Source organism: Colletotrichum higginsianum, chromosome 3 (genome assembly GCF_001672515.1).
Source record: "Colletotrichum higginsianum IMI 349063 chromosome 3, whole genome shotgun sequence".
Classification (NCBI taxonomy): Eukaryota; Fungi; Ascomycota; class Sordariomycetes; order Glomerellales; family Glomerellaceae; genus Colletotrichum; species Colletotrichum higginsianum.
The window spans coordinates 4092716-4115266 of NC_030956.1; the positions used below are offsets into that span (position 1 = coordinate 4092716).

Consider the following 22551-nt stretch of genomic DNA (forward strand, 5'->3'; position numbering starts at 1 on the left):
AATATGTTCAGTCTGCCCTATTTATTGAAGAGCTTCGTTATGTTGATCCGACGGAACTCTCGAATTGTAGCTGTCGGTATCGTAACATCACTCGGTGTTGTCGGTGTTAACAGGCCCTTGGATGAAGCTTGATATCGTCTGACATCTGAAGTATCAATGTGCCTAGGTAGTTCAGATGAGATCAAGTTGAGATGAAAGATACGCCGCTGAGAGAGAAGCAGCACTGGGAAAGAACCGTGGCAACCCACATCAAACGCTAATTAACACTGTGCGGATACCGTTACATGGATTGCACCCACTTGTTCAACTTCACTCACTCATTCACTCATCCAGAAGAGCCCCATCTTCAATCCGGAGACGCTCATCGTCCAACCAGGACCAGTGTCTCAATATCTTACCGCCCTATCTAGTTTCACCCTCTTCGACCACAAAAGTGCTACGGTAGCAGCGTCCAGGGAAAGCTTTGGCTCACCTCGCCACAACCAGTCCCTCTCACCGGGCCACCTCGGGCTCTCTCACTCTTGATCCTCCCTCCTATGGAGTAACGCTCTCTCTTGCAACCGACCAGACCATCCCCTTGCCCTGTAACCATGGACGCCCAAGAAGATGATAGCGACATCAAGCTGCAAAAGGTCTCATCGGACCTCATCGCGGACTTCTCCCGCTCTCTGCCCCTCTTCCTCCGAAAACCCGACGGGCAGACCCTCCGTGCCCGCGTCCGCATCTCGGAAACGGCACGTCTGACTTCAAGTGTAAGTGCCCCGGCACACGCCCACACCCACACCCTCATCTGGGATCTCACGATGCCAACTGCCATTACAGCTCCTCGACCCCTTCCAGGAACTTCCTCAACTCCTGGACCCCCATCTGCCAAACTGGCTTCCCCTCCTCGCTTCGACCTACCTCGCCCACCTCCATACGCGCACGCGCACGCGCACGCGCACCTCGGCCTCATCATCCTCAAACCGCTCGCAGCTTCTCGAGCCCCTGAACCTCGCCATCGCCAAACTCATCTACACCTTCACCAAGATTCGCGGCGAAAAGGTCATTGTCCGCTTCCTTAACGTCGAGTCCCGTCACATCGAGCCCCTCCTCTCGGCCCTGGAGTTTGCCGAGCGCGCTTCCTCAACGGCCCGCCCCTCCCCGACACCCCTATCACCACAGTCCGCCGGGTCACCGCCGGCGAACCCGGGACAATGGTCCTGGGAAGAGCGTTACCTTGCCCTCCTGTGGCTATCCCACCTCCTTCTCGCCCCCTTCGACCTGTCCAGCATCTCCTCCACATCCGCCGACCCGGACATTACCCTCCCCGAGATTCCGAATTTTGAATGGCCCCCGAATCTCCCTGGAATCACTGCCCGCATCCTCCCACTCGCCATCAAGTACCTCGCCTCGTCCGGCAAAGAACGCGACGGCGCCCGCGCCCTGCTCGTCCGCGTCGCCATGCGCCGCGACATGCAGTCGCTCGGTGTCCTCTCCGCCCTTGTCCGCTGGTCCCTCGCCTCCCTGACCCCGGACCCGTCTACCCCGCCGCAGCCGCCCTACTTCTACATCGGCATCCTCTCCTTCCTGGCCGGCGTCCTCCGCTCCTCCATCAACACCTCCGACATGGACGCTTACCTCTCGCCCATCTTCCTCGCCGCGCACTCCGTTGCGTCCGCCGAGGCCGCCATGTCTGGAGGGGACACCCCCGTCGCGGCCGCCATCCGTTCCGTCGCCGTCGCCCGCAAGATGCTCATCAAGGTCATCCGCTCAGTCGCCGTGCTCCTCCTCCGCAAGGCCCCGCCGGACCCCCACAGCACTGAGCTCATCGAAACCTCCATCGGCTACCTCCTCGAGTCTCTCGCCGACAACGACACCCCGGTCCGCCTCGCCGCCTCCAAGGCCCTCAGTATCGTCACCCTCAAGCTCGACCCGGAAATGGCATCGCAGGTTGTCGACGCCGTCCTCGACTCCCTTAACCGCAACGTCCTCTGGACTCGCGATCCCGGCACCAAGATCTCGACTCGCGACCTCGCCGCCGTTGACCCCCTGGAGTGGCATGGCTTGATGCTTACCCTCTCTCACCTCCTCTACCGCCGCTCCCCGCCCGCCTCTCAGCTCCCGGACATCGTCCACGGCCTCCTCCTCGGCCTCTCCTTTGAGAAGCGCAGCACTTCAGGCGGCTCCATCGGTACAAACGTCCGAGACGCCGCCTGCTTCGGCATCTGGGCCCTCGCCCGGCGTTACACGACCGCGGAACTCCTGCAGGTCCCTACCGCCGCCGTTGTCGCAGCCCGCCTGCACGATGCGGACGCCTCCATCCTCCAGGTTCTCGCGACCGAGCTCACCGTCACCGCTGCCCTGGATTCCGCAGGCAACATCCGCCGCGGTTCATCCGCGGCGCTGCAGGAGCTCATCGGCCGGCACCCGGACACGGTAGAGAAAGGCATCTGGGTCGTCCAGACGGTAGATTACCACACCGTCGCGTTGCGGTCCCGCGCAATCCACGAGGTGGCCCTCAACGCAACAAAGCTCTCGCCGCAGTACGGGACGGCCTTGTTGGACGGCCTGCTGGGCTGGCGGGGCATAGGAGACGCCGACGCAAGCGCCAGGCGTGTCGCCGGCGCGTCCTTCGGCACGCTTACGCTCGAGCTTTCACGACAGAATGCCCCCAATGATGTCGAACAGTTCACGGCCTCCATCAACAGGGTTTTGGCTCGTCTACGCACGCTCCAGAACCGTCAAGTCGACGAGAGGCACGGCCTCCTCCTCTGCCTTGCCGCTGTGCTGGACAAAACCCCCGAGCTGTTGGCGAAGAAGCCCATCGACGGCGTCACTGGGATCATTCATCGCATCATCCATGAGCTGCAAACGATATTCGAGGGCCTCCAGACGACGACGTATCGTAGGCCGGAGCTGGTCGCCGAGGCAGCTAGTCGTCTCATTACTTCCTCTTTGCCTATTTTACAAGCAGCAGCGTCATCTGCCGACTGTTACTTGGATCTTCGGCCAGGTTACAAGGTTGTATCAACCGAGGACACCAGAGACCTACTTAAGGCTATTAGGGCGGTTGATGCTCTCGAAAAGATACCGGACGCCGTGGTTAGCCTGGTATCAACTTTCAACCACGTAGTCAACGCCGGTCTCGCCCGCCCAGAAAGGGAGGCCATAGAAGCATCCTCCGAGGCCGCCCTTGTGCTTCTCACTTTTTCCAGTGCTGAAGAGCGCAGACGTATCATAAATGAGTGGGCAAGCACCGTCCAGCAGCGGCCGACATCGCGCACGGCGAACGACACCGGCATTCTTTCTGCTCTTACGATGGCGTATCCCGTGACCACCACGTTCAGTGCTCCGGAATCAGAAGAGCAGAGCCTGGTCTGCGACACAATACTGACGAGGTGGGCCGGCGACAACAACATCGAAACGCGCGTGGCGATCCTCCAGAGCCTGTCGCAGAGCGGCGTGCTCCGCGACCGGGCCTTGGTGTTTCTAGACCTGCTGGCGGAGGGCCTGAACGACTACACCACCAATGCCAGGGGGGACGTGGGATCCCACGTCAGGCTCGAGGCGCTCAGGGCGACCAAGGCACTTTGGAAGGTCGCACTCGGGGAGGGCAGCTCCGGGACTGGCGCTACGGCTACCGACGGGGCCGACTCGTGGCTGCCGGTGGCAATCTCGAGGTTGTTTCTTAGGATCTTGCGTCTGGCCGCCGAGAAGCTGGACCGCGTCCGCACTGAAGCGCATGCGGTCCTTGCTTTAACTCTAGAATCGAGGTAGGGACCCTTTATCTGGTGTCGCGACTCAGGGGGAGGGGGGGTAGGGAAATCAAGTCTCACTAACACAACCCCATCAGTTTCGCGTCAGGTTTTGCAAAGCTTACCTACTCGTCCAAGGAGTACTTCCGGACGCTGCTCGATCTCTACTCCTCGGGCTCGAGCCTGCACTGCCAAATCTCAGAGCCGGCCAGGTCCGACGCAGGGGCATGGATGGCCGAGCTACTGGCGGGCTACGTTACGTCGGCGGACACGGGCAACGAGGACTTGGTTATCGCGTCCCGCGCCGCACTGGCCGACTTCTGCGCCAGGTCGCCGCAAAACCTGAGCGCGGTCTGCGCAGCGTTGGTGAGCAACGTCAAGACTAGGCAGGGGCAAGACCGCGTGGTAGTGCCGACGCTCGAGATCGTGGCGTTCCTCTGCCACGTCGGGCTCTTCCAGAAGTGTCAGGAGGTTGAGCCGCGGCACTTGTGCCTGCAGGTGCAGAAGGCGGGGTATAAGACAGGCAGCGTCAGGAAGCTGGAGGCCTGCATCAAGGTCTACGGCTGCGTGGCCGGGTTCGGAGGGGAGGGCGCAGAGACCGGCCAGGACTCGGCTCCCGTAGAGCTTCAGGCCAAGAGAAGGGCCGGCGTCACCGAGGCTAGGAAGAGACTAGGTGCCTTGATGTTTCATCCGTGGCCTCGGGTGAGGAGCCTGGTCGTGGACGAACTGTGGAGGTTGTTTGGCGACGACGGTGGCGCCGATCTTTTAAAGAGTGTCGACTGGAGCAAGGCCGAAAAAGCATCCATCAACCGTGTCGTGAATCAGCTTGGGTTGGCCCAGGCGGTTTAGTAATACATGGACGCGGAGTTGGAGCGGAGGGTTCTTTTGAACGGGATTGAAGGTTCTCGTAGTTGTGTGAGGATGCCCCCGCCCACCCAAATAATAACACACTTCGGGCTACTTGCACTGTCACCACACATTCCCATATGCTTCAAAGTTTGGCGCATCCCTGAGATGTTTCGTCAACCGGCAAGCGTGCGTAGGACGGCCAAGTTGGGACGGAAAACTTGAAGTACGCTAGAAGCTGCTAAAAGCAAAGCAAATCCAACAGCCGTCCGAGGATGGCGACTGGTGTGTTGCCCAGCAAAGAAGGTGGACGGGGAGAGGTTTTGCATACAACGATAACGATACTGACCAGAGCCGACTGACTCTCGCGCTGGCGATGCTGCAACCTGCATAGCACGGGGGTGCGGCGTGGACGTCTGCGAAAGGGCGGGATGCGTTGCCGTCGAACCACGCATCCCGCCGAACCAATCTATCGAGCAGCTGCGATATAGGTAGGTAGCTCACGAAGCGTTTCTCAGCAAGGGGTATCTGTCCCGTGTCGAGGAAAGCGGCAAGGGTTCGATAGGAGGGCGGGCTGATGCCGTCACTGGTGTCTGTGTTGAATCGTAACGCGTAACCAAACAGTTATGGGTTTTCGAGAACCATCCTGAGGAGAAAGTCTGGATAATATTGTCGGGGGCTCGGCGTGCATCACGTTCTGTGGCGGTCTCATCGGCCAGCCTTTCTTTTCGACTTTTGCCGAACTTGCAACTAACCTAGGGATGAATGCTGTAAGTGCACTCGGGGCCGAGACGGAACGGCCAAAGGTTAGATAATGCCAAGGCCGTACAGAACTTTCGCAAGGGCACCGACCAAGAAGTGCGTTTTGCATTTTGCGGTTGAGTCGTGTCGTCCTCCTCTCCTTTACTTCCCCTTCTCCCCTCCGTTCACAGCAGGGTAGGAGGCGGCAGCCGACAAATCGTATATGGGATGCAAGCCAGTCTCTGGGGTGAGAGATTTCGGTTTTATCTGACGAGCTTGAGGTGGCATGACCCAAAAAGGGTCTGTCTCTCCTGCTTCGGGGATGCGGGAGCCAAGAGCTCGTAAACACGACTCGGATCCAACATGGGTGTTTCACAGCCGGTTACCGACATTGTGTTTCTCGAGTCTCCCGTGCACTTGCAAACTGGATGATCCCAAGACACAGATTGCGTTGGCCACACGGGCCTCGTGCCAATTTTTGTCGACCGGACGACTTTCGCGTCCAACAAGGTCGTGAGGCTTGGTGTGAACACCCCAGGCATGTCATTCCGTTCACCCGGTAGCACTCTTGTCACTTGCGACTCTCGTTGGGCGCTTTCGACCCTGGGTTGCTTGAGACGACGGTCAAGGCTGATGCTATGTAGTCTGGGCGATTCGCAGATTCAGGCCTCTGCTTCAGGCCTCGCCGCCATATCTGATAGTGCTACTCAGTCGGACGGCCTGGGGACGGCCTGAGATGATCGAACCAGAGTCCCTTCCTACGGGTCGAGAATGTGATGTCTGCTGTTGCAGCAGCAGCAGCAGCAGCAATAAGAACTGCGGGTAGAGTTTGGCGGGAGATTAAAGCGGGCTGTGCCAACGCTGTGCCACGCATTGCCACGCATATTGGACATATCCCGTCGCTCGCAGCAAAGTTTTCGCAAAGAGGCGGGCGCTCGTTCAGTTGTCAGCGACGTTCGGAAGAGAGGCAATTGCCGCGGCGATAGCAGTACTAGGATCCGGCCATCTTCCCCATCCCCCTTGCCTATGGTTCTCTGGTACAATAGGTCGCTGGTACAGGATACATAGTCCGGTCTGTCGTCCGCTCGCCCATGACGAACTCACTCTCCCCCCTCCACGTGGGAATTGAGACAAGGAATCCTGGAAAGCAAATTTCAGCATCAAGAGGCCCAAAAGACGATAGGTACCGGCGGATTGACCTGGATACAGGCAGGGTATGGCGTGATGGACAAAGTAAGTAAACATCCAGTTTCCCAGCCCAGCCCGCCTGTCGAGACAAGCTAGGACTTGTCAAGTGGGAGCTACTTTTAGCATCTATTGACCGTGAGTCTGTCGTCCATGGCAGTCTGCAGAGGGGTTCAAGACCAAGCCTAAAAGAGAATGGGCCATTGAACGCAGACGGCCCAATCTGGCGAGGGTTAATTCGGAGACGAAGCACAGCGGACGGATGGGGTGCGGGCATCGATCCGGCCGTCGATAAGTGGCAGTCAATGATGGCTGGAAGGAGGGGCTGGGATTGGTCGATTGGCGAGCATCAGGTTAGCGTGGCCATCATTCAAAAGAACCTGCTTAGTCGGGCAAGCTGGCAACCATGCGATGAAACTCTTCAACAGCCGGCCGTAGACGATTGAGGGCTGGTCTCGGATCAATGTCGCGTGAGCAGTGGTGTGGTGTGAATGAGGCAGACACATCAACGCCGTTCCTGTCAGCTCGTTCCGGCGTCAACAACAGATAGCCAACAGCCGACGACCAAGAGAGAGAGAGAGTATGTATATGTGTGTGTGTGTGTGTGTACGAAAATCATCTGGACAGAGGAGGAAGTGCAAGACCAAGCCAACTAAGTCTTGATTGGCTGTCGAAGGAATACATGATAAGCTAAGACTCGAGATTCAACCTGCGCGGCGTGGCATGGCATGACGGCAAGCACGAGCGTATGTCTGCGGGCGGGACAGGGACGGCATGATGTATCCGACCCGCGACTGCGAGTGCGTGAGACGGAAGAGATGAAGGGGGAGGGAGCCCCACGAGTCGAATCGACGCGCACATATGTTTACAATACCTGGGTCTGCAGGCGGTGTTGTTGGTGTTGTGCAACTTGTTGGGTTTCTTCCCCTCCGTAATGCATCTTGATTGTCACGACCGAATCGGGCCTGCTATTATTTACGGGACTCCATCGAGTGTTCCTGGTAACAGGAAACTGGAGCGACCGGGCCAGTAGGAGAGGACGGCAAATTGACAGCCTACCTGCCTAAGCGGTGGTCCATGCTTGCCCTCCCCCTCGATGCTCCTCACCCAGCACCTAGCACCCAGCTCTTTATTCCTGTGCCTGTGCCTTCCATGCCTGCCTTTCCCCAGCTAAGCGGTTGTGTCACCCACTTTGCTGCTCTGCCCTGGCCAACAGATGACGAGATAACCTCTCCCGCCTTGTCCACAGTTCAAGTGGATAGGCGCAAGGAGGCCACTTGCAGGGAAGTAGGGCAGGCAGGGCATGGCAGGGTAAGACACAATGTGCCTTTCTTCAAGCTTCAATGCTGGGACTGTAATTGACGGAACAGCTCGAGAGTCGAGACTCGGTCCCTAAGCTGCCGAATGGAGAACACACAGCTCTGTGGGATACAAGGCGAGGCTGGTAAGTCAAAGATAACGGAGGAAGACTGTCAAATCGACTGCTGCGGACGAGGACGGCGAGAGAAGACAGAGAAAGGGGGTGGAAAGCATTAAGACGAGGCAAAGATGGAAGTGCAGGAGCGACCAGCGTGCTTGCCTCCGCTTTCCTCGTCCCTTGTCCCGTCCTCAGGTTGTTCTTCCGAACACGCCCCCATCGTTGCCCCCACGCCCCCAGCCACCCTCTTTGGGCGTGTGGACCCTCGCTGTCGGGCCTGGCCCTTTCTCCAAATCCTCTCTACCACCACCTTATCCTTCTCCTTAGTTGTCTTCTGCCCTGCATTTTTGACCCGCCGTTGACTGAACTCAAAATCCGGCTGGAATGCCAACATCGCTTGAAAAAAAGTCGCAACGAGTCGGACTCCAAGTACGAATACCTCAGTTCTGCCTCACCCCCTCCATAATACCAGCGTTCAGTCATTCCCAAGTGGCCTCGGCAAAGTTGACTGGTCTCACCTCACTCACCTTGCCTCATCGGTATCACATCACACCGATCGGCCAGGCGCAGTCAGTGTCTCGTCCATGCCACAACCAATGCCCTCCTCCAAACACCTACGCGCCTCTCACTTGCAACTTGCAATTGCGGAAAATATTGTGATAGTGTAGGATGAGGATGGGAGGGGCATGCACCAATGCACCTTGACCCCCGAGCTCTATTCGATGCTTGGGTTTCCTCACCTGACGGCAATGATAACGGCCATGGCTTCCTTTTTCCGGACCACCGGTCGACTGGGCAACTTGGCATAATCGTCAGCCACCACCATCACCTCTCTCTCTCTCTCTCGCGGGTTCAACTTGTATCCATACGCCTTGTCTGCCTTGTCTGCCTGCCTCCATCATCTTGCAGAGACTCATACCACTGCTGGCCTGCCATGAGTCCTGCGCGCTACAGCCCGTTCAACCCTCGTCTTGGTTCGGGTTAGCTGTCTCGCGCCATATCAACGCTAGTGCCTGCTTGGGTTGGAGATACGACCCTTCCCAATACCTGTACAGAGCACAGATACTTGTACTCTGGATGTAATCACTGATGGATTTTACGGGGCACACAAGGCGATGCAGCTGTCCATTTTAGGAGCTGTGCCGAGACGACGCGCGCGACCCAACTCATGCTGTTCGCTGCGTATCCGTACTCCATCCATCCCACATGCTCGAGTCGACCAGGCCAGCCCATTGTCGCCTTATTCCTCTCACGATCCTGCATGTATCACCCAGCTCAGCTGCAACGAGCTTTCCGTCCGTCTGTGCCGCCGGTCCCCCCGGCTCAGCCATGCAACAGAACCCAACAAAGCTAACTGCGGTTATCTCTGTTCTCTTCCTTTCAGGTCGAGGATTCCCATCCCTTAGCTGCGCATGGCTATCCGGCCACGGCGCTCGTTACCTATCGAGGCAGCCCAGAGAAGCATGGATACGCCAGTCTGTCGATAAGCTTGCCAAATGTGTCAGGCTCTGCTACAGCCCATCAGCGTCTAATCGGCAGGGCACGGTAGGGCATGGCACCCAGCAATCTGTGAGATGTGAACACCGTTCCTTGTCAAGCTTGCCTGCCGCTTATTGGCAATCCCTCGCGACAATGCTCCACTGGTAAAGAAAGAGAGAGCAAGGGTCAAACCGTCTCCACGCATCGTCTCCGCGCCTGCGTCGTGCGTTCGGAACACAGCAAGTACGTACATGTACTAGACTGCGGCACTGACGATTGCGAGTTGAAATGTCATTATGGACGCTGGTTCGACTCTCAAGGCACTGAAAAATCGCAACTTTTCCGTGTCAGCAAAAGGGGGGGGAGGGCGTGCGCATAACGGCCGTTGAAGTTTGAACGGCCGGTCCACCAATCCTGCGAAGAAGAAACTGGCCTCTAGTCTGCCGGCGCCTTATCTAAGTGGAGAGGAGCACACGACTGGGAAATAAGGATTGAGTCGACCTCTCAGGCAGCCGAGACAAGACACACACAAACACAAACACAAACAGGGAAGAGTGTTGGGTGGTAGTGGACAGTGGGCAGGACAGTATCTGTAGACTTGCCAATGCACCCAAGTCCCAACAGCTCTTGGACCGTGTTGATATCTTGGGATTCGGGATGACGGATTCAATACACTGCTTCCTGTCGTGATTTTAGAATGGCGGCAGCAGCGGCATGCCCAGGAGGCGATGACGAGGCGGCGGAAGCAAAGGCCGCGGCAGAGCACGCAGTCTTGACGCTTCTCACACTGCTTCACCTCGGCCCCAAGTGTCGATCAGAGTAAGATATTGCCGCGGGATGAAGACGATGCTCGAAGCGAGCCCCTCGACCATCCGAGCCACCGACTACACTGCACTAGTCCATAGCTCCCCAGCCAGCTCCGAATTCCCCCACCATATAGATGAGCAGATCATTCCGTTCACGCTTGGGAAGAGCAACTAGCGCGAGCGTTGGCAGTTCTGCGACGGCTGACCGCTAAATCTGCGTCCGCACTAAGACTGACTAAGATGCTACGGAGACCACACAGATGGACACTTGGCACTGGATGGAAGGTGACGGAGGGGCACAATAGGAATGCAACAACGAAGCAGCTTGGTCTCTCTTGCCAAAGGCTTGAGTTGGTTCCTTTCTTGATGACAGTACGGATATGGATCTTGTGGACGACAGAACACCAACCGCTCAGCCTTGAATGCTCCCCTGTGGCCTGTCGAACCCGCCGTTCACCCACCCGACCGCCTCTCAACCTCTCACTCCTCGCCGTCTAATCGACAGGATCGGGATTGGCCAGCCAAGAAAAGCTGCGGGTGCACACCATCAAATTCCTGACCGCACACCCTCTTCCTCGCTTTCACCAGTCCCTCATCGCCCTGTCACACCCCCCCTCCCCCCCATTCTCCCCAAGGGCCCAAATCCCCATTCATCATTCATCCCTAGCCTGCAAAGGGACCATCACCAGGTATCCTTGATTACCCCATCCAAGCCCAGCCTATCCTATCCCACCGACCACCCTGTCCTAGGGGGTGGGGGGCCACTAAGAGAGCAGCGGTATGCTCACAAAGACCTGCCTCTATCTGCGTCTGCTCGGTGCAGCCAAAGTATTACTTCCACCCACTCCTCCGCAGCATCTCGACCAGACTCCATGTCTCCCCCCTTCCACCACTTTCGACCTCGACCTATGCCCGCGATTCTCTCTACCGTTTTGTCGGTACAGAAAGACAGGAAACTGTAGCATTGTCGCTCGTCGTTGTCGAGACGATTATGCACCCAATTCCATCATCGCCACCCGTCACCACCCCCGGATCCGGCCTGCTTCATGTCGTACCGTTCGTCCCTTCGTACCCGCAGAGTTCATGCATCAGACGCAACAGTCGCTACAGCGATACGTCTACCAGCCGCCCTAGCAGCCTTTTGCTCGTCATCCGCCAACCGACGGATTGTGTTATCTCGAAATCACCGCCAACATCGGCCATTGTGACGAGTACACCACACGCACCACGCGCTGAGAGTGAACGCGCACGCTGAACGACTCCTCGCACCTCGACGTCACAGCTACCTCCCCGCTCGTCGTCCCCTCTACGGAGGTCGACGGGCGTGGATTGCCCGAATCCGCCATGAATCTCTACACTGAGCCGCCCGAGTTGCGCAGGTTCTCGCAAGACAAGCCCTCGCTGCTTGTTTGCTGGTGGATAACGTCATTTTGCACCGTCATCATCCTGCTGCGAGTCGCCGGCCGCTTCATTCGAACCGAGAGGCTGTTCCAAGAGGACAAAGTCGCCGCCCTCGCCCTGATCCCTCTTTGGCTTCGGATGGCTTGTGTGCATTTTGTTCTGCTCTACGGGACCAACAATGCGCAGTTCGACGGGATCACTTTGTCCGAAGAAGTCGAGACGAGGAAGAGAATTGCAAGTGGTCTCGTGCTTGCGAGCCGCATCTTCTACGCAGCGACGTATGTCAAATGACTTCCCTTTTTCCAACACCCCAGCCACGTTTGTTCCAAACCGCCCGGCGACTCTTGTTTCTTTTTCTTTTCTTTTCTTTTCTTTTTTTTTTTTTTTTTTTTTTTTGGTGTGGCAAGATTCCAGCACTTGGGGACGCGGGTACCAGCCAGGCGGTAAGATGGCTTGCTAACGCTTCGTCTGTGCAGATTGTGGATTCTCAAGAACACCATTTTAGAGTTCTTCAAGCGTCTGACCGGCGTGACTTGGGCACGTTCCTACGAACAGACGCTCGTTTTCATCAGATGTACCTTGGTTGCAACGTTTATTGCCATCGTCATCAGCGATCTGGCTGAATGTCGACCCGTTCATCATTATTGGCAGGTTACTCCTGACCCAGGAGGGCAATGCCGCCAAGGCTTCGCCCACCTCATTACCATGGCGACGTGCAACATCCTCACCGATTTGCTCCTTGTCTTCTTCCCGATTCCAATCATCTTGCGCAGCCAGATGAACGTCAAGAGGAAAGTCCAGCTCACACTGCTCTTCTCTCTCAGCCTATCCGTCATCGGCGTCACGATCTACCGCGTTCCCCACGTCATCAGGGACCACGGCAAGCAACAGCTGCGATCGGTGTTGGCATCAGTCGAGCTTCTATTTGCGACCACGGCAGCCAACGCGCTGGTTCTTGGCTCGTTTGTGCGGGATCGAGGTATCAAGAAACGAAAGTTCAAATACGGCTCCGTGGCCGCAGACTCGATGGACCGAGGCTCCGACTCGCGACGGCCGACCCTACACCAACACTGGGGCAGTGACGAAGATCTTGTGCGCGACGTCGGCCTCGGGGTCGATCCCGACTTACGAGGACGAGCCGGATCGCAAGATGAGTTGGATACCGAGCAGCTTCGCTACACTCCTGCCCCAGTTGCCAGACCATTTGGCGAGGAGCTGAGGCAGTGGCAATTCCCTCAGCGAAAAGGAAGCAATGCCGAGCGTAGCGACGCGTCGCTTCTACCCCACGACCTCTCTTCTTCGAGGAGCAACTCGACCACGACGCCCCGGAGAGTTTCTTTCTTCGACGTGGGAGGCTTGCTATCGGAAGACCAGGTCGGGGCGGGACCGACATTCCGTAGAGACAGCATCGTCTCGAGCGTGGACCCGATGTCGGTTGTTAGCGGTCACGGCGCACCCTCGCCAGCCTTGCCCGCTTCATCGACTGGGTTACGACGTGGATCTACAGCGCTGCTGCAAGACCTGGGCGGTTTCTTGGGCCCTCTCAACACGAAACATTCACGCCAAACATCTAGGACTGGTACGGAGCTACAACCCATCCCGCAATCGCAACACGATGACCACCCATCGTATAACCCTCGGCCTGGCGAGCCCACACTCAGTGACCCTGGCGGCCTTTTGAAGTAGTCCCAGCACAAGTGTACGAGGCGATCTCGAGCACATATCGCGCTCATGTCACCAATTACAGCCGAACCACAATCGCGTATCGGCGATGACGCTTAACGAGGCATCTTATGTCTATGTATAATGACCGTTTCAGCAGACATGCCGGAACAAGTTATCCTTCACACGAATGAGGAGTTTTTTTTATATAGAGGTCTAGAACCTTCAACCGGTGTTTGTCTTTTAACGTCGAGGGAGCAATTGGACACATCAGTCGCATCTGAACTTTGGTCTTCCAAGGAGAGATGATCTATGATGACGGGGAATGTTGGCGTTGGAGGAGGATCCGACCCTACCGACGAGGAACTGGGGGGCTCTCTGCGGTATGTTTGGCGGAGCTTTACGATGATTACGAAAGCTGCTGGCTTTGCTTTTGGTCGTTTACATATACCCCGGCGAGATTACGCCAACATGTTTGTATTTATCGATGCTTGTTTCCACACCGTAACGATTTTGAAGTATCTATATTATAATGATATACCAATCGCGTCGCAGCTTGCGTCGCAGTTTTCTCAATCAATCTGCGCTCGTACAACGGCCCGTGATGCAGGCTTCCCGATCCTGCTGTCCGATGAGGTGTCCCTGTAGGATTTGGCTATGGCCCTTTTCCCGACCCAACTCCAACAACTGACTCCTTCGGCATGTGCTGCCGGCAGCACAGCACACCCCCCCTCCCCCAACCAACTACCTCCCTTGACTGAGCTCATGTCGTTTTGAGTTACCTTGTTGGGCCGATTAAACTTTTCTTCGCATATCTCGGGTCCGACGAACTGCCAACTCGGCGTTTGCTCCCCTCCGAGTCAAACCACCGTCGCCCGCCCGCAAGGTCAATGACTCCTGTTCCGAAACGGGCCTGGGTGTCCCGGAAAATATGGATGACGCCGGATGAGACATCCGCATTCACGTCCGCAGCCACTTTCTTTTTTGTTAGGCAAGGACTCGCTAGTTCGATCCGAGGCTCGGCAGTGGTGAAAGAAAAGGGCCTGGAAAGGTGACACCGGCAGCGACCCATCGGGAATGGGGTGTCTATTCATGAAGCTGAGACTATTCATTCCGTGTCTTTGATTATGCGTTCATCCAGTATCCATCTGCCCCTTTTTGCGGAACCACCCCCCCTGATATTGGGATGACGGGTTACTATCATTCTGGGATTCTGTCACTTGCTGTGGCGGGACAGTAATCGGTCTAGGGAGCGGGAAAAAGGAGTCAGGTTTTGTCCTCTTGGATGGGCCTTGCGACGGCGGTAGGCAGTGATGGCATGTGTACGGCGGGTGAATGGGGGGAGCGACAAAAGGGAAAGGGGAGACAACAACGTTGCATGAACGCTGTGTTGCAAAACCCTGGGGTTCAAACCTCGGAGGGCTAGGCATCATGTTGCTTGTTCGCATCGTGAGGCCCGCTTCTGAGACTGGCGGGTGGTCGGTTGTGTGCAGCTTCTAGTGCTGCACGGCCGTCACTTGTCGACACACTAGACAGATACCGGGGGCAAAGCCTCTTCATATGATGAATGGGATCGGGGTACGGCTGTGCTTTTATGGGAAGATTGAATTGTAAAAGATACCTGGCGAGGGGAGGAGGCAGTTCACATTCGTGCTTGTGCAGACGCGAGGAGCCAATTAGTCGAGGCCCTCCCCCGTCGCGGGACAGCTTCGGCAAAGGAAGTACGGTGAAGAGGGGAGTCAGCCCTGTTTCCGTTATCCGTCTTGTTCTTCGCGGAGGCGGCGTTGCGAGACGACAGCATTTGTGCCGGGCAGCAAGAAGAGCCCGGCGCCCCCTGTCGACCTCCCTCAGCGGCCGCCTTGAGCGATCGGAGAAGCCACCCGAGCATGGTTGGCTCCGAATCGTCGCAGATGAACGGGCATGGCGACGCATGGTAGGACGGCGTGTCTGCTTCTGTGATGGTTCAGAACTAACGTTCCTTCTTCCGAAGCTCGCCGGCCGCAAGTACGTCGAGAGAAGCCGGGGATGCCATCCAGCGCGGTTCAAGGGCCCGACAGAGAAATGCCCACCGGCTGATCACTTCACCATTTCAACCCAAGTGACCCGTTCAAACGAAAGCGATGTAAATAGTAAGTTAGGTACCTCGTGCTGTCCTTCTAGGAGAAGCCCCTTTTTTCTTTTCTTGTCATACACAAAACAGCAGACCGTAGCAGTTCCCTCAACGCCAGACTCAAGAGTGATGCAAAGAGTATAGTTAAACTCCCTCCCCCGTCCGCCGGGCGTCAGCCATCCTGTCGGAAAGGAGTACTCGATCCCAGCCCGCACAAACAACCCCCCTTTCCCGTCCTGCTTCGTCCTCGTCTTCATCACCTCCCCTTCCTTGGCGGCCCAGACAGAGCCGAGCGAAACGCAAAGCTTATACGCACAATCTGTAACTGGCGTAGCGGCCAGCCGTCTCAGAGGTTCGGATAATCTTGACAACCTGCCCGCGCTTAAGACCGAGGTACTTGGCGACGGGGTCTTTTTGCAGGATACGCGGCAACTGGGTCTCCTTGAGACGGTAGCGCTTGAGCAGGGCGACCTTCTCCTCGCGGCTGAGCAGGATATGCTTCGGCACGAGCTCGTGCTGGGTGATGTTGACGAGAAGGTCCTCCTCGAGGAAGCACTCGACCTTGGCGAAGGACTCGATGGTGATGAGCATCTTGCGGGCGGCGGGGGAGAGGGGCACGTGGGTGACCATGATGCCGGACGAGTACTTGTTGCTGATGAGGTGGTGGATGAACTTCTTGATCTCCTTGATGCCAAAAGTCGTGTCGGCGAGAAATTCGACCCAGAGGGTGCCGCAGTCGGGTGTCGGGTTCGGGTTTTGGGATGTCGGAGGGGGGGTATATTTGCGAATCATGTCGGCGGAGGGGTTCGCGGAGAACTGGAGCTTCCCACGGCTGTCGGAGGGCGTCAACGGTCAGTTTTGAAAGGAAAACAAACAGTCTAGTTCAGGTGTGCGTACTTTACGCTACCATCGGCGGCGGTGTATTCCATCTTGAAGCGGTCGAGCGAGATTTTGAGTTCATCCTCAGCAAGTTCATAACCCTATGAACCATCGTCAGTCTCAACGTCGTCAGGTCGCAAGTCTCTGGTTCGATTTGAGTGGTGTGATGGCGCAGGCATGATTTGCCATTGTTCAAGGGGGACTCAAAGGAGTGATGGGGGGCGCCGTACACGATCCGCAGCCATCTCGTGGGCCGTCCGCCAGGCTCGCCACAGCCTGGTAACCTCCTTGTTGACATCCTTTTGGTCCGACATCGTTGCGACGGGCGCGTATTGTTCGGTAAAACTCGTAAGGTGGCGTCCGAGAAGAAGAGAGCGTCGCCGTCGAATAAGATGGGCGGGCTATTCGAGATGAAGGCGCGGGTGATGGATGGGTATCGCGACGACGGGACGTTCGAGATCGAAAAAAGATTGGCGTCGCAAAACGGGTAAGCCAAAAAGTTCTGGCGGCGGGTTCAGCCTTGCAGCCAGAGCAAAAGTTTGAGTGGGGCACTTGAGCATCAAGTGGTGCTGCTGTTTGTTCAACCCCAGCCAGATTGGACGGGATTCTGGAATAACCGCCGGGATGGTTAATCCGAGACTGGCACAGCCGGAAGAACCTCACGGTGTCCGTGTTGCTGTCTGAGAGAAACAGTACGTACCTTACTGATTGACAGACCCCCTGGCAGCAACCGGGTGGCAGGTGCACAAACCACTCAGGTCGGTCCAGGTCGACAGTAGGTACACTATCAAGGGTCCAGAGTCACAATGGGCGCACGTGCCACTGCGTGGACTTGAACCCCACAGCCAAATCCAGGATGGCAGGTGGCCTTACCTCCTGGAGAAAGGTACCTGCCACGGAACCCAAAAGAGTGAATTTCAACAAAAATTGGGGGATCTTTTAACGAAAAGTTCACCTTCTGCGCGGTCCTCCTTAGTTCCCCATCTCCCTCCCTCTCCTTCACCACTACCCTAGCTGCCCGCTCCCACCCACGGCAGTGCGCGCCAACCTCTGCTTTGTCTAATTGACTGCTGTTCTTTTGCACCAGCAGACAAGCTTCGCCATATTCACAATGGCCGACACCAAGCAGGCACCTGCTGCGGCAGCAGACACCAAGACCGAGACCAAGACTGAGACCAAGACCCGTCCTACCTTGCCTGATGAGGCCGAATACCAGAAGAAGCTGAAGGTTGCCGAGAAGGAGCATAAGGATGCTCTCGATCAGCTGGTAAGTCGAATCGTCAATCCAATTGGCGACTTGCGGCACGTTTCCCTGGACGGCCGGAACCGCGGAAAGAAATGACACATCTCAATTGGATCGCAAACCGCTTACACGGATATCTACCCAGAACGCCATCAAGGCCAAGATCGATATCGCCATGCCCAACAAGAACAAGGAGCAACAGTCCCCCACTCAGAAGCGCCGCGCCGAGCTCATTGCCCAGGCCAACGAGATTCGTCAGAAGCAGGGCGCCGGCAAGAACGCCCGTACCTCCAAGCTTGACCAGATCAAGCGCCTCGACGAGCAGCTCCGCTCCCGCATTGCCGAGCAGAAGACTGCCCGCTCCAAGGTCAACTACAAGAGCGTCGAGGAGGTCGACCGCCAGATCGAGAAGCTCGATTCTCAGGTCAACTCGGGCACCATGAAGATTGTCGACGAGAAGAAGGCCCTCGCCGAGATCTCTTCTCTCCGCAAGCTGAGGAAGAACTTCTCCCAGTTCGACGACTCGCAGAAGCAGATTGACGACCTTAAGTCCAAGATTAAGGAGATCAAGGACTCGATGGAGGACCCCGAGGCCAAGGCCATGTCCGAGCAATACAACAAGATCCAGGCCGAGCTGGACGCCATCAAGGCCGAGGGCGACGAAGCCTACAAGAACCTGTCCTCGCTCCGTGACGAGCGTTCGAGGCTCCACAACCTTCAAAACGAGAAGTACCAAGCCGTCAAGACCATTAAGGATGAGTACTGGCAACAGCGCAAGGCCGCCCAGGCCTACGAGCGTGAGGCTCGTGAGAAGGCCCGCGAGAGAAGAAAGGCCGAGCAGGACCGCTACCACAAGGAGCGCAAGAAGGCTGATGCCGAGAAGTTCCTCGCTGATGCCAGCGACCCCGCCTACCTGGAGGAGATTCGTCGCGCCAACAGCCTGCTCCAGTTCCTCGACCCCACCCACAAGGTCGAAAAGGCTCCTCTCCAGGCTGACAGCGGTCTCAGCGCCCAGGCTTCGCGTACCGTTGACGACTCCGGTCTCAAGGGCATGAAGATTGTTTCCAAGAAGGACCGTGATGATGAGCTGTTCCCCGCCGTCAAGAAGGGGAAGAAGGGCAAGAAGGGCGGCGCCTCCGAGGAGAAGGCCGGCAAGTTCAACTGCCCGCCCTCCGTCGTTGAGGACTGTGCTTTCCTGGGTATCGACCCCCCTATGAGCCAGGCCGACGTTCCCGCCGTCGCCGAGAAGGTCAAGGCCAAGCTTGAGCACTGGAAGTCTGACCAGGAGGCCCAGACCCAGCGCGTAAGTGTTTCTTTTTACATATACCCTTCCTCCCTTTTCTCCTTACCCCAAAAGATCGACAGCTGCTGTTGTTGCTTGACGCTGACGTGGTTTTCTAGAACATCGAGAAGGCCAAGAAGCAGCTCGAGAAGCTCGAGGCGGACGAGGCCAACGGTGTCACCAGTAACGGCGACGCGGTCGAGGAGGTCACCAAGGATCTCGAGGAGACCTCCGTCGAGGAGAAGGCATAGTCAGACGACTCGCCGATCCGCCTATTAGTTGACTGTACCCTTGCCCACGTCCCATCGGCCTTTTTGCTAGTCCTGGTCTCCTCTCCCGTTGCGCCCTCAACGGCGATGATGAAAACCACAAACCCAAAAGGTCTCAGAGAGGCGACTGACTCCCTCAATATACGCACACACGAAACCAACACCCTTTGCATAAACCAAGAAAACTCAGATCATGGGGGACGCTTAACCTCTTTATAAAACTATCTGGCCCGTCTTTGCGTCATTTCTAGCCCGGCCCTTCGAGGCGGCTTTCTTGTACTTAACAGCATCCCCCCAAAACCTAGTTCCAGCCAAAAATGAGAGGTGAAAGAGAAGAAGCTTCTTCAGTTTTTCAACCAGAGGGCGCCATGAAGAACCTATCATGAATATGCTCTCAACATGCAGCCAATGTAAGTGGACGAAGGTCACTTATTTGATCGAAAATGTGCGTTTGTTTTGTTCTATTTCGTCGCAATGTCTCACAACAGCAAGCTCAGAGGCCACAAGAACCCAACTATCTCCAATAAGCTCCTTCATGCTCGTTCGCTGCCCGTTTGCTCTGGGCCAAGAGCACCACAAGCTGTATACGGAGCTACCCCATTCAGAATAGCTACCTACTTACTGCAGACCCCCCTTCTAGTGCGGCAAGTCCATGCATTTCCACGTATCACGGAGCTCAATTGCTGCGTCCATTGGACCCTGTCGTCATCTTGGGCTGTCGTGGTCAGGCAGGTGTGCTTGTGCAGTACGTCTTGTCGTATCGATTATGACCGGGGCTTGTGGGGAGGGGCTCGGGAACGGCCGCGTTGCTGTCATTGTTTCTCCCTATCCATCATCGCAAAAGTCCTACGTTGCGCGGCGGCCCGCGTGAGGCCTTGGCTGTAACGGATCGGCTCGCAGCTATCTCACATTTGTGTACGCCAAATGATTTTGACTCACTCTGGAGTTGATGGGTATGTACAAGCTGCTCATCGTCCACCGTTTATCGCATCGGACCCGGGCCAGTTCAAGAGGTTTTGCATCCTTTGCGAGGTATTTGTTCTAGCAGGCCATCTACTCCTTCGAGGTTGTTTGTCCCGTTATGGATTTTGCTAGCGCAATGGCAGAAAAGAGAATGAGAAAGGGAGAAACAGCATCCGGCCTGCGCCATCGTAAATGCCCAGCCGCGATGTACTCTTTGCAACGATCCGTACTCCAACGCCAACCTACCCAAAAGAAATTAAAGCCATAAGACAACTCGATGACATACAGAATGGATCGAGGACTAAGAACACAAATCGTTGGTGTCTCTTGGCGTATCAGACACAGGAACAAGGGGTGGAGTCCTGTCAACGTGCCACTCCGTCCTGCTATGCAAAGGTTTGGTGAGCCAGTATTGATGTGCCCCTGGGCAAGTTGCTCATGCAGTTCGTGGACATCGTAAAAGTAATTAGAAACAAACCATCCTTACAATCCCGTGACGGCGCCGTGCTCCCTTTTAAAAAAAAAAAGATTAAAATCAAATATGTCTTGGATTTCTGGGAGTGTTGTGCAGTCCCATGGGATATTCGTCAACATTTGAGACGTCATTATGAGCCCCAAGGATAGTACCCGGGTGGTGGAGGTGCCGTCCGTCCGAACGGACCCGGGGGTGGTCCTGGATGCCCCATGGGAGGAGGCATGGATCTCCTGTCTCTACCTCCCAAGCCTGGCGTTCTCCTGCTGGACGCATCGATGGGAGGCGGCGTCCTCCTTGAGAATGGATCTCTGTCGTGGCCACTAGGAGCAGTGATGGCCTGTGGTCTTCCTGGTGGCGGCGGCGGTCCCCCGCCGCCTGCGAGCCTTCTTCCGGTTGATTTTCTTGAGCCACTGAGGGCGCTGAGAGGAGGGTCCTTGACAATAGGATCATCGTCGGGAGGCAGGCTAAGATCGACTAGACTGAAGAAATATTCCAAGACCTCGGGGTATCGTTGGACGCTGGATTGCCAGTCCTCGTCGATGCCGCGCTTCAGGTCTGCTTGTGCCTGGGCGAGTTCGGTGGGATGGGGCGGCGCGTGATAATAGTGGTACGCAGTGGCGTTGATACGATCGATATTGGCGGCGTGAGCTACTTTTCGGCGCTCTGTGAGAAGCCGGAAATACTCCAAGATGTAGTCTTGGGCATGGGCCCGGACCCAGCTCCTTAGAAAGGCAATCAGCATAACGGACAGACATGCCAGGCATCATCAGACCTACCGAATGTCGTTGTATATGGACTGCATCATACGCTGCTCGGCCTGTTTTATGGCAACATCGAGCCCTTTGGCCTCACAGTCGCATGCCATAGAGGCGGGAGCATGGCATATGGCGCAGTCGGGGTCCATCCTAACAGTGGTCTTGCGTGTCCGCGGAGTGCGTGGCGTGCGCGGTCTGCGGTCTCTGGGATACATCTTAGCAGGATGTTACACTGACAGGTCTGTCTTTTGTGGACGAGGAGAAGTTCGAGAGGACAGTATATTGTCACAACGAGGTCAAGACGGGTCATCTACCACTAGTTGCAATGACATTATTCCTCTCGAGACCCAGATACGGGGTTTCATGGAGAAAGGTTGGTGGTATGGGAGCTGAACAGAAAGAGGCTCGTGGAGTGAGATGAAGGTGATGGAAGAAGAAAGGGAGAGAGAGAGAGAGAGAGGAAAGCGGTGATGGACTGACCTGGCTTAAGTGATTATTAAGAGGGGGGATGGTTACAGCGCGGGAGGGAGTCGGCGGGCAGGGACAGGAGTTGGGAATAAACAAAACTAGGACGAATGAAGTGAGTTCCTCCCGTCTGCTGGTGCTATGTATCCTGCAGCATCGAACCATGAAACAGCAAGGCAAGCAAGCAAGCAACGCTTCCAAAGGGGCGCGATGGAAAAGATCGAGTCGACGACTGTGGCGGAGGTCGTAATAGTCAAACCGCAGACTATCATTCAACGGAGAGCAGAAGCAGATGATGCGGGAGGAGGCGTGGGGAGAAGAAGGTCTGATCCACGAGGATGCGGACAGAGGAAGAGAAGATCGAATGGGGACGGGGTTTTTACTGCAGCAAGTGTCGTGGCTCGAATGCCAGCGTTCCCTAATATGCAAGCCTTGGGGGGTAGTGGCCCAATGAAGGGTAGGGAGCGGGATCCAAGTGAGAATGAGTAGGAGATCGGTAAGAGGGAGAGGGAAAGAGAGAGAGAGAGAAAGGTAGTCTGCCCGACGAGTTCCCAACGAGATCCGATAAGCGACCAGTAAGATCCGGGCTTGGTTCTTTGCTGGAAGGGGGGAGAGAGGGTGGAAGATGAAAGAAACTGTCAAAAACTACAGCCGACTAGTCTAGAGATTGAGGGCAGAGAGCAGCAAGCAGAGTCAATGTGAGTGGAGGGGCAGGTTATGTGTGCGTTGTCGCCGCCCCTCGCTTTGCGTTGCTTCCGGTGCCGTTCCCGCATTTGGGCTTCAAGGCGGTCAAGGACGAGGGGCCAGGGGGGTACAGTAGAAGTACGATGCACAGA

General features: G+C 56.4%; 6 protein-coding genes across 6 annotated transcripts; 4 read left to right on the top strand and 2 right to left on the bottom strand.

Annotated features, from left to right (window-relative positions):
* Window positions 1-590: 590 nt before the first annotated feature.
* On the top strand, window positions 591-4586 carry CH63R_04751 (Beta-tubulin cofactor d; the record flags this gene model as incomplete). The annotated part of the gene is made up of 3 exons (XM_018299726.1): window positions 591-752; window positions 823-3755; window positions 3836-4586. 3 exons carry the CDS (start codon window positions 591-593, stop codon window positions 4584-4586), a joined length of 3846 nt encoding a protein of 1281 aa, XP_018160972.1.
* Window positions 4587-7586: 3000 nt separating this feature from the next.
* CH63R_04752 (uncharacterized protein) lies at window positions 7587-8253 on the top strand (the record flags this gene model as incomplete). Its single annotated transcript, XM_018299727.1, has 3 exons — window positions 7587-7820; window positions 7880-7953; window positions 8070-8253. 3 exons carry the CDS (start codon window positions 7587-7589, stop codon window positions 8251-8253), a joined length of 492 nt encoding a protein of 163 aa, XP_018160973.1.
* A 3302-nt stretch (window positions 8254-11555) lies between these two features.
* Window positions 11556-13298, top strand: CH63R_04753 (Integral membrane protein; the record flags this gene model as incomplete). The annotated part of the gene is made up of 2 exons (XM_018299728.1): window positions 11556-11890; window positions 12089-13298. 2 exons carry the CDS (start codon window positions 11556-11558, stop codon window positions 13296-13298), a joined length of 1545 nt encoding a protein of 514 aa, XP_018160974.1.
* A 2392-nt stretch (window positions 13299-15690) lies between these two features.
* Window positions 15691-16577, bottom strand: CH63R_04754 (RNA polymerase Rpb5 domain-containing protein; the record flags this gene model as incomplete). The annotated part of the gene is made up of 3 exons (XM_018299729.1): window positions 15691-16216; window positions 16282-16364; window positions 16494-16577. The coding sequence occupies 3 exons, from the start codon at window positions 16575-16577 to the stop codon at window positions 15691-15693; spliced, it is 693 nt and encodes a 230-aa protein (XP_018160975.1).
* Window positions 16578-17374: 797 nt separating this feature from the next.
* Window positions 17375-19039, top strand: CH63R_04755 (Nuclear segregation protein; the record flags this gene model as incomplete). Its single annotated transcript, XM_018299730.1, has 3 exons — window positions 17375-17530; window positions 17652-18809; window positions 18908-19039. The coding sequence occupies 3 exons, from the start codon at window positions 17375-17377 to the stop codon at window positions 19037-19039; spliced, it is 1446 nt and encodes a 481-aa protein (XP_018160976.1).
* Window positions 19040-20625: 1586 nt separating this feature from the next.
* On the bottom strand, window positions 20626-21465 carry CH63R_04756 (Serine/threonine protein phosphatase; the record flags this gene model as incomplete). Its single annotated transcript, XM_018299731.1, has 2 exons — window positions 20626-21217; window positions 21272-21465. The coding sequence occupies 2 exons, from the start codon at window positions 21463-21465 to the stop codon at window positions 20626-20628; spliced, it is 786 nt and encodes a 261-aa protein (XP_018160977.1).
* Between the last annotated feature and the right edge of the window lie 1086 nt (window positions 21466-22551).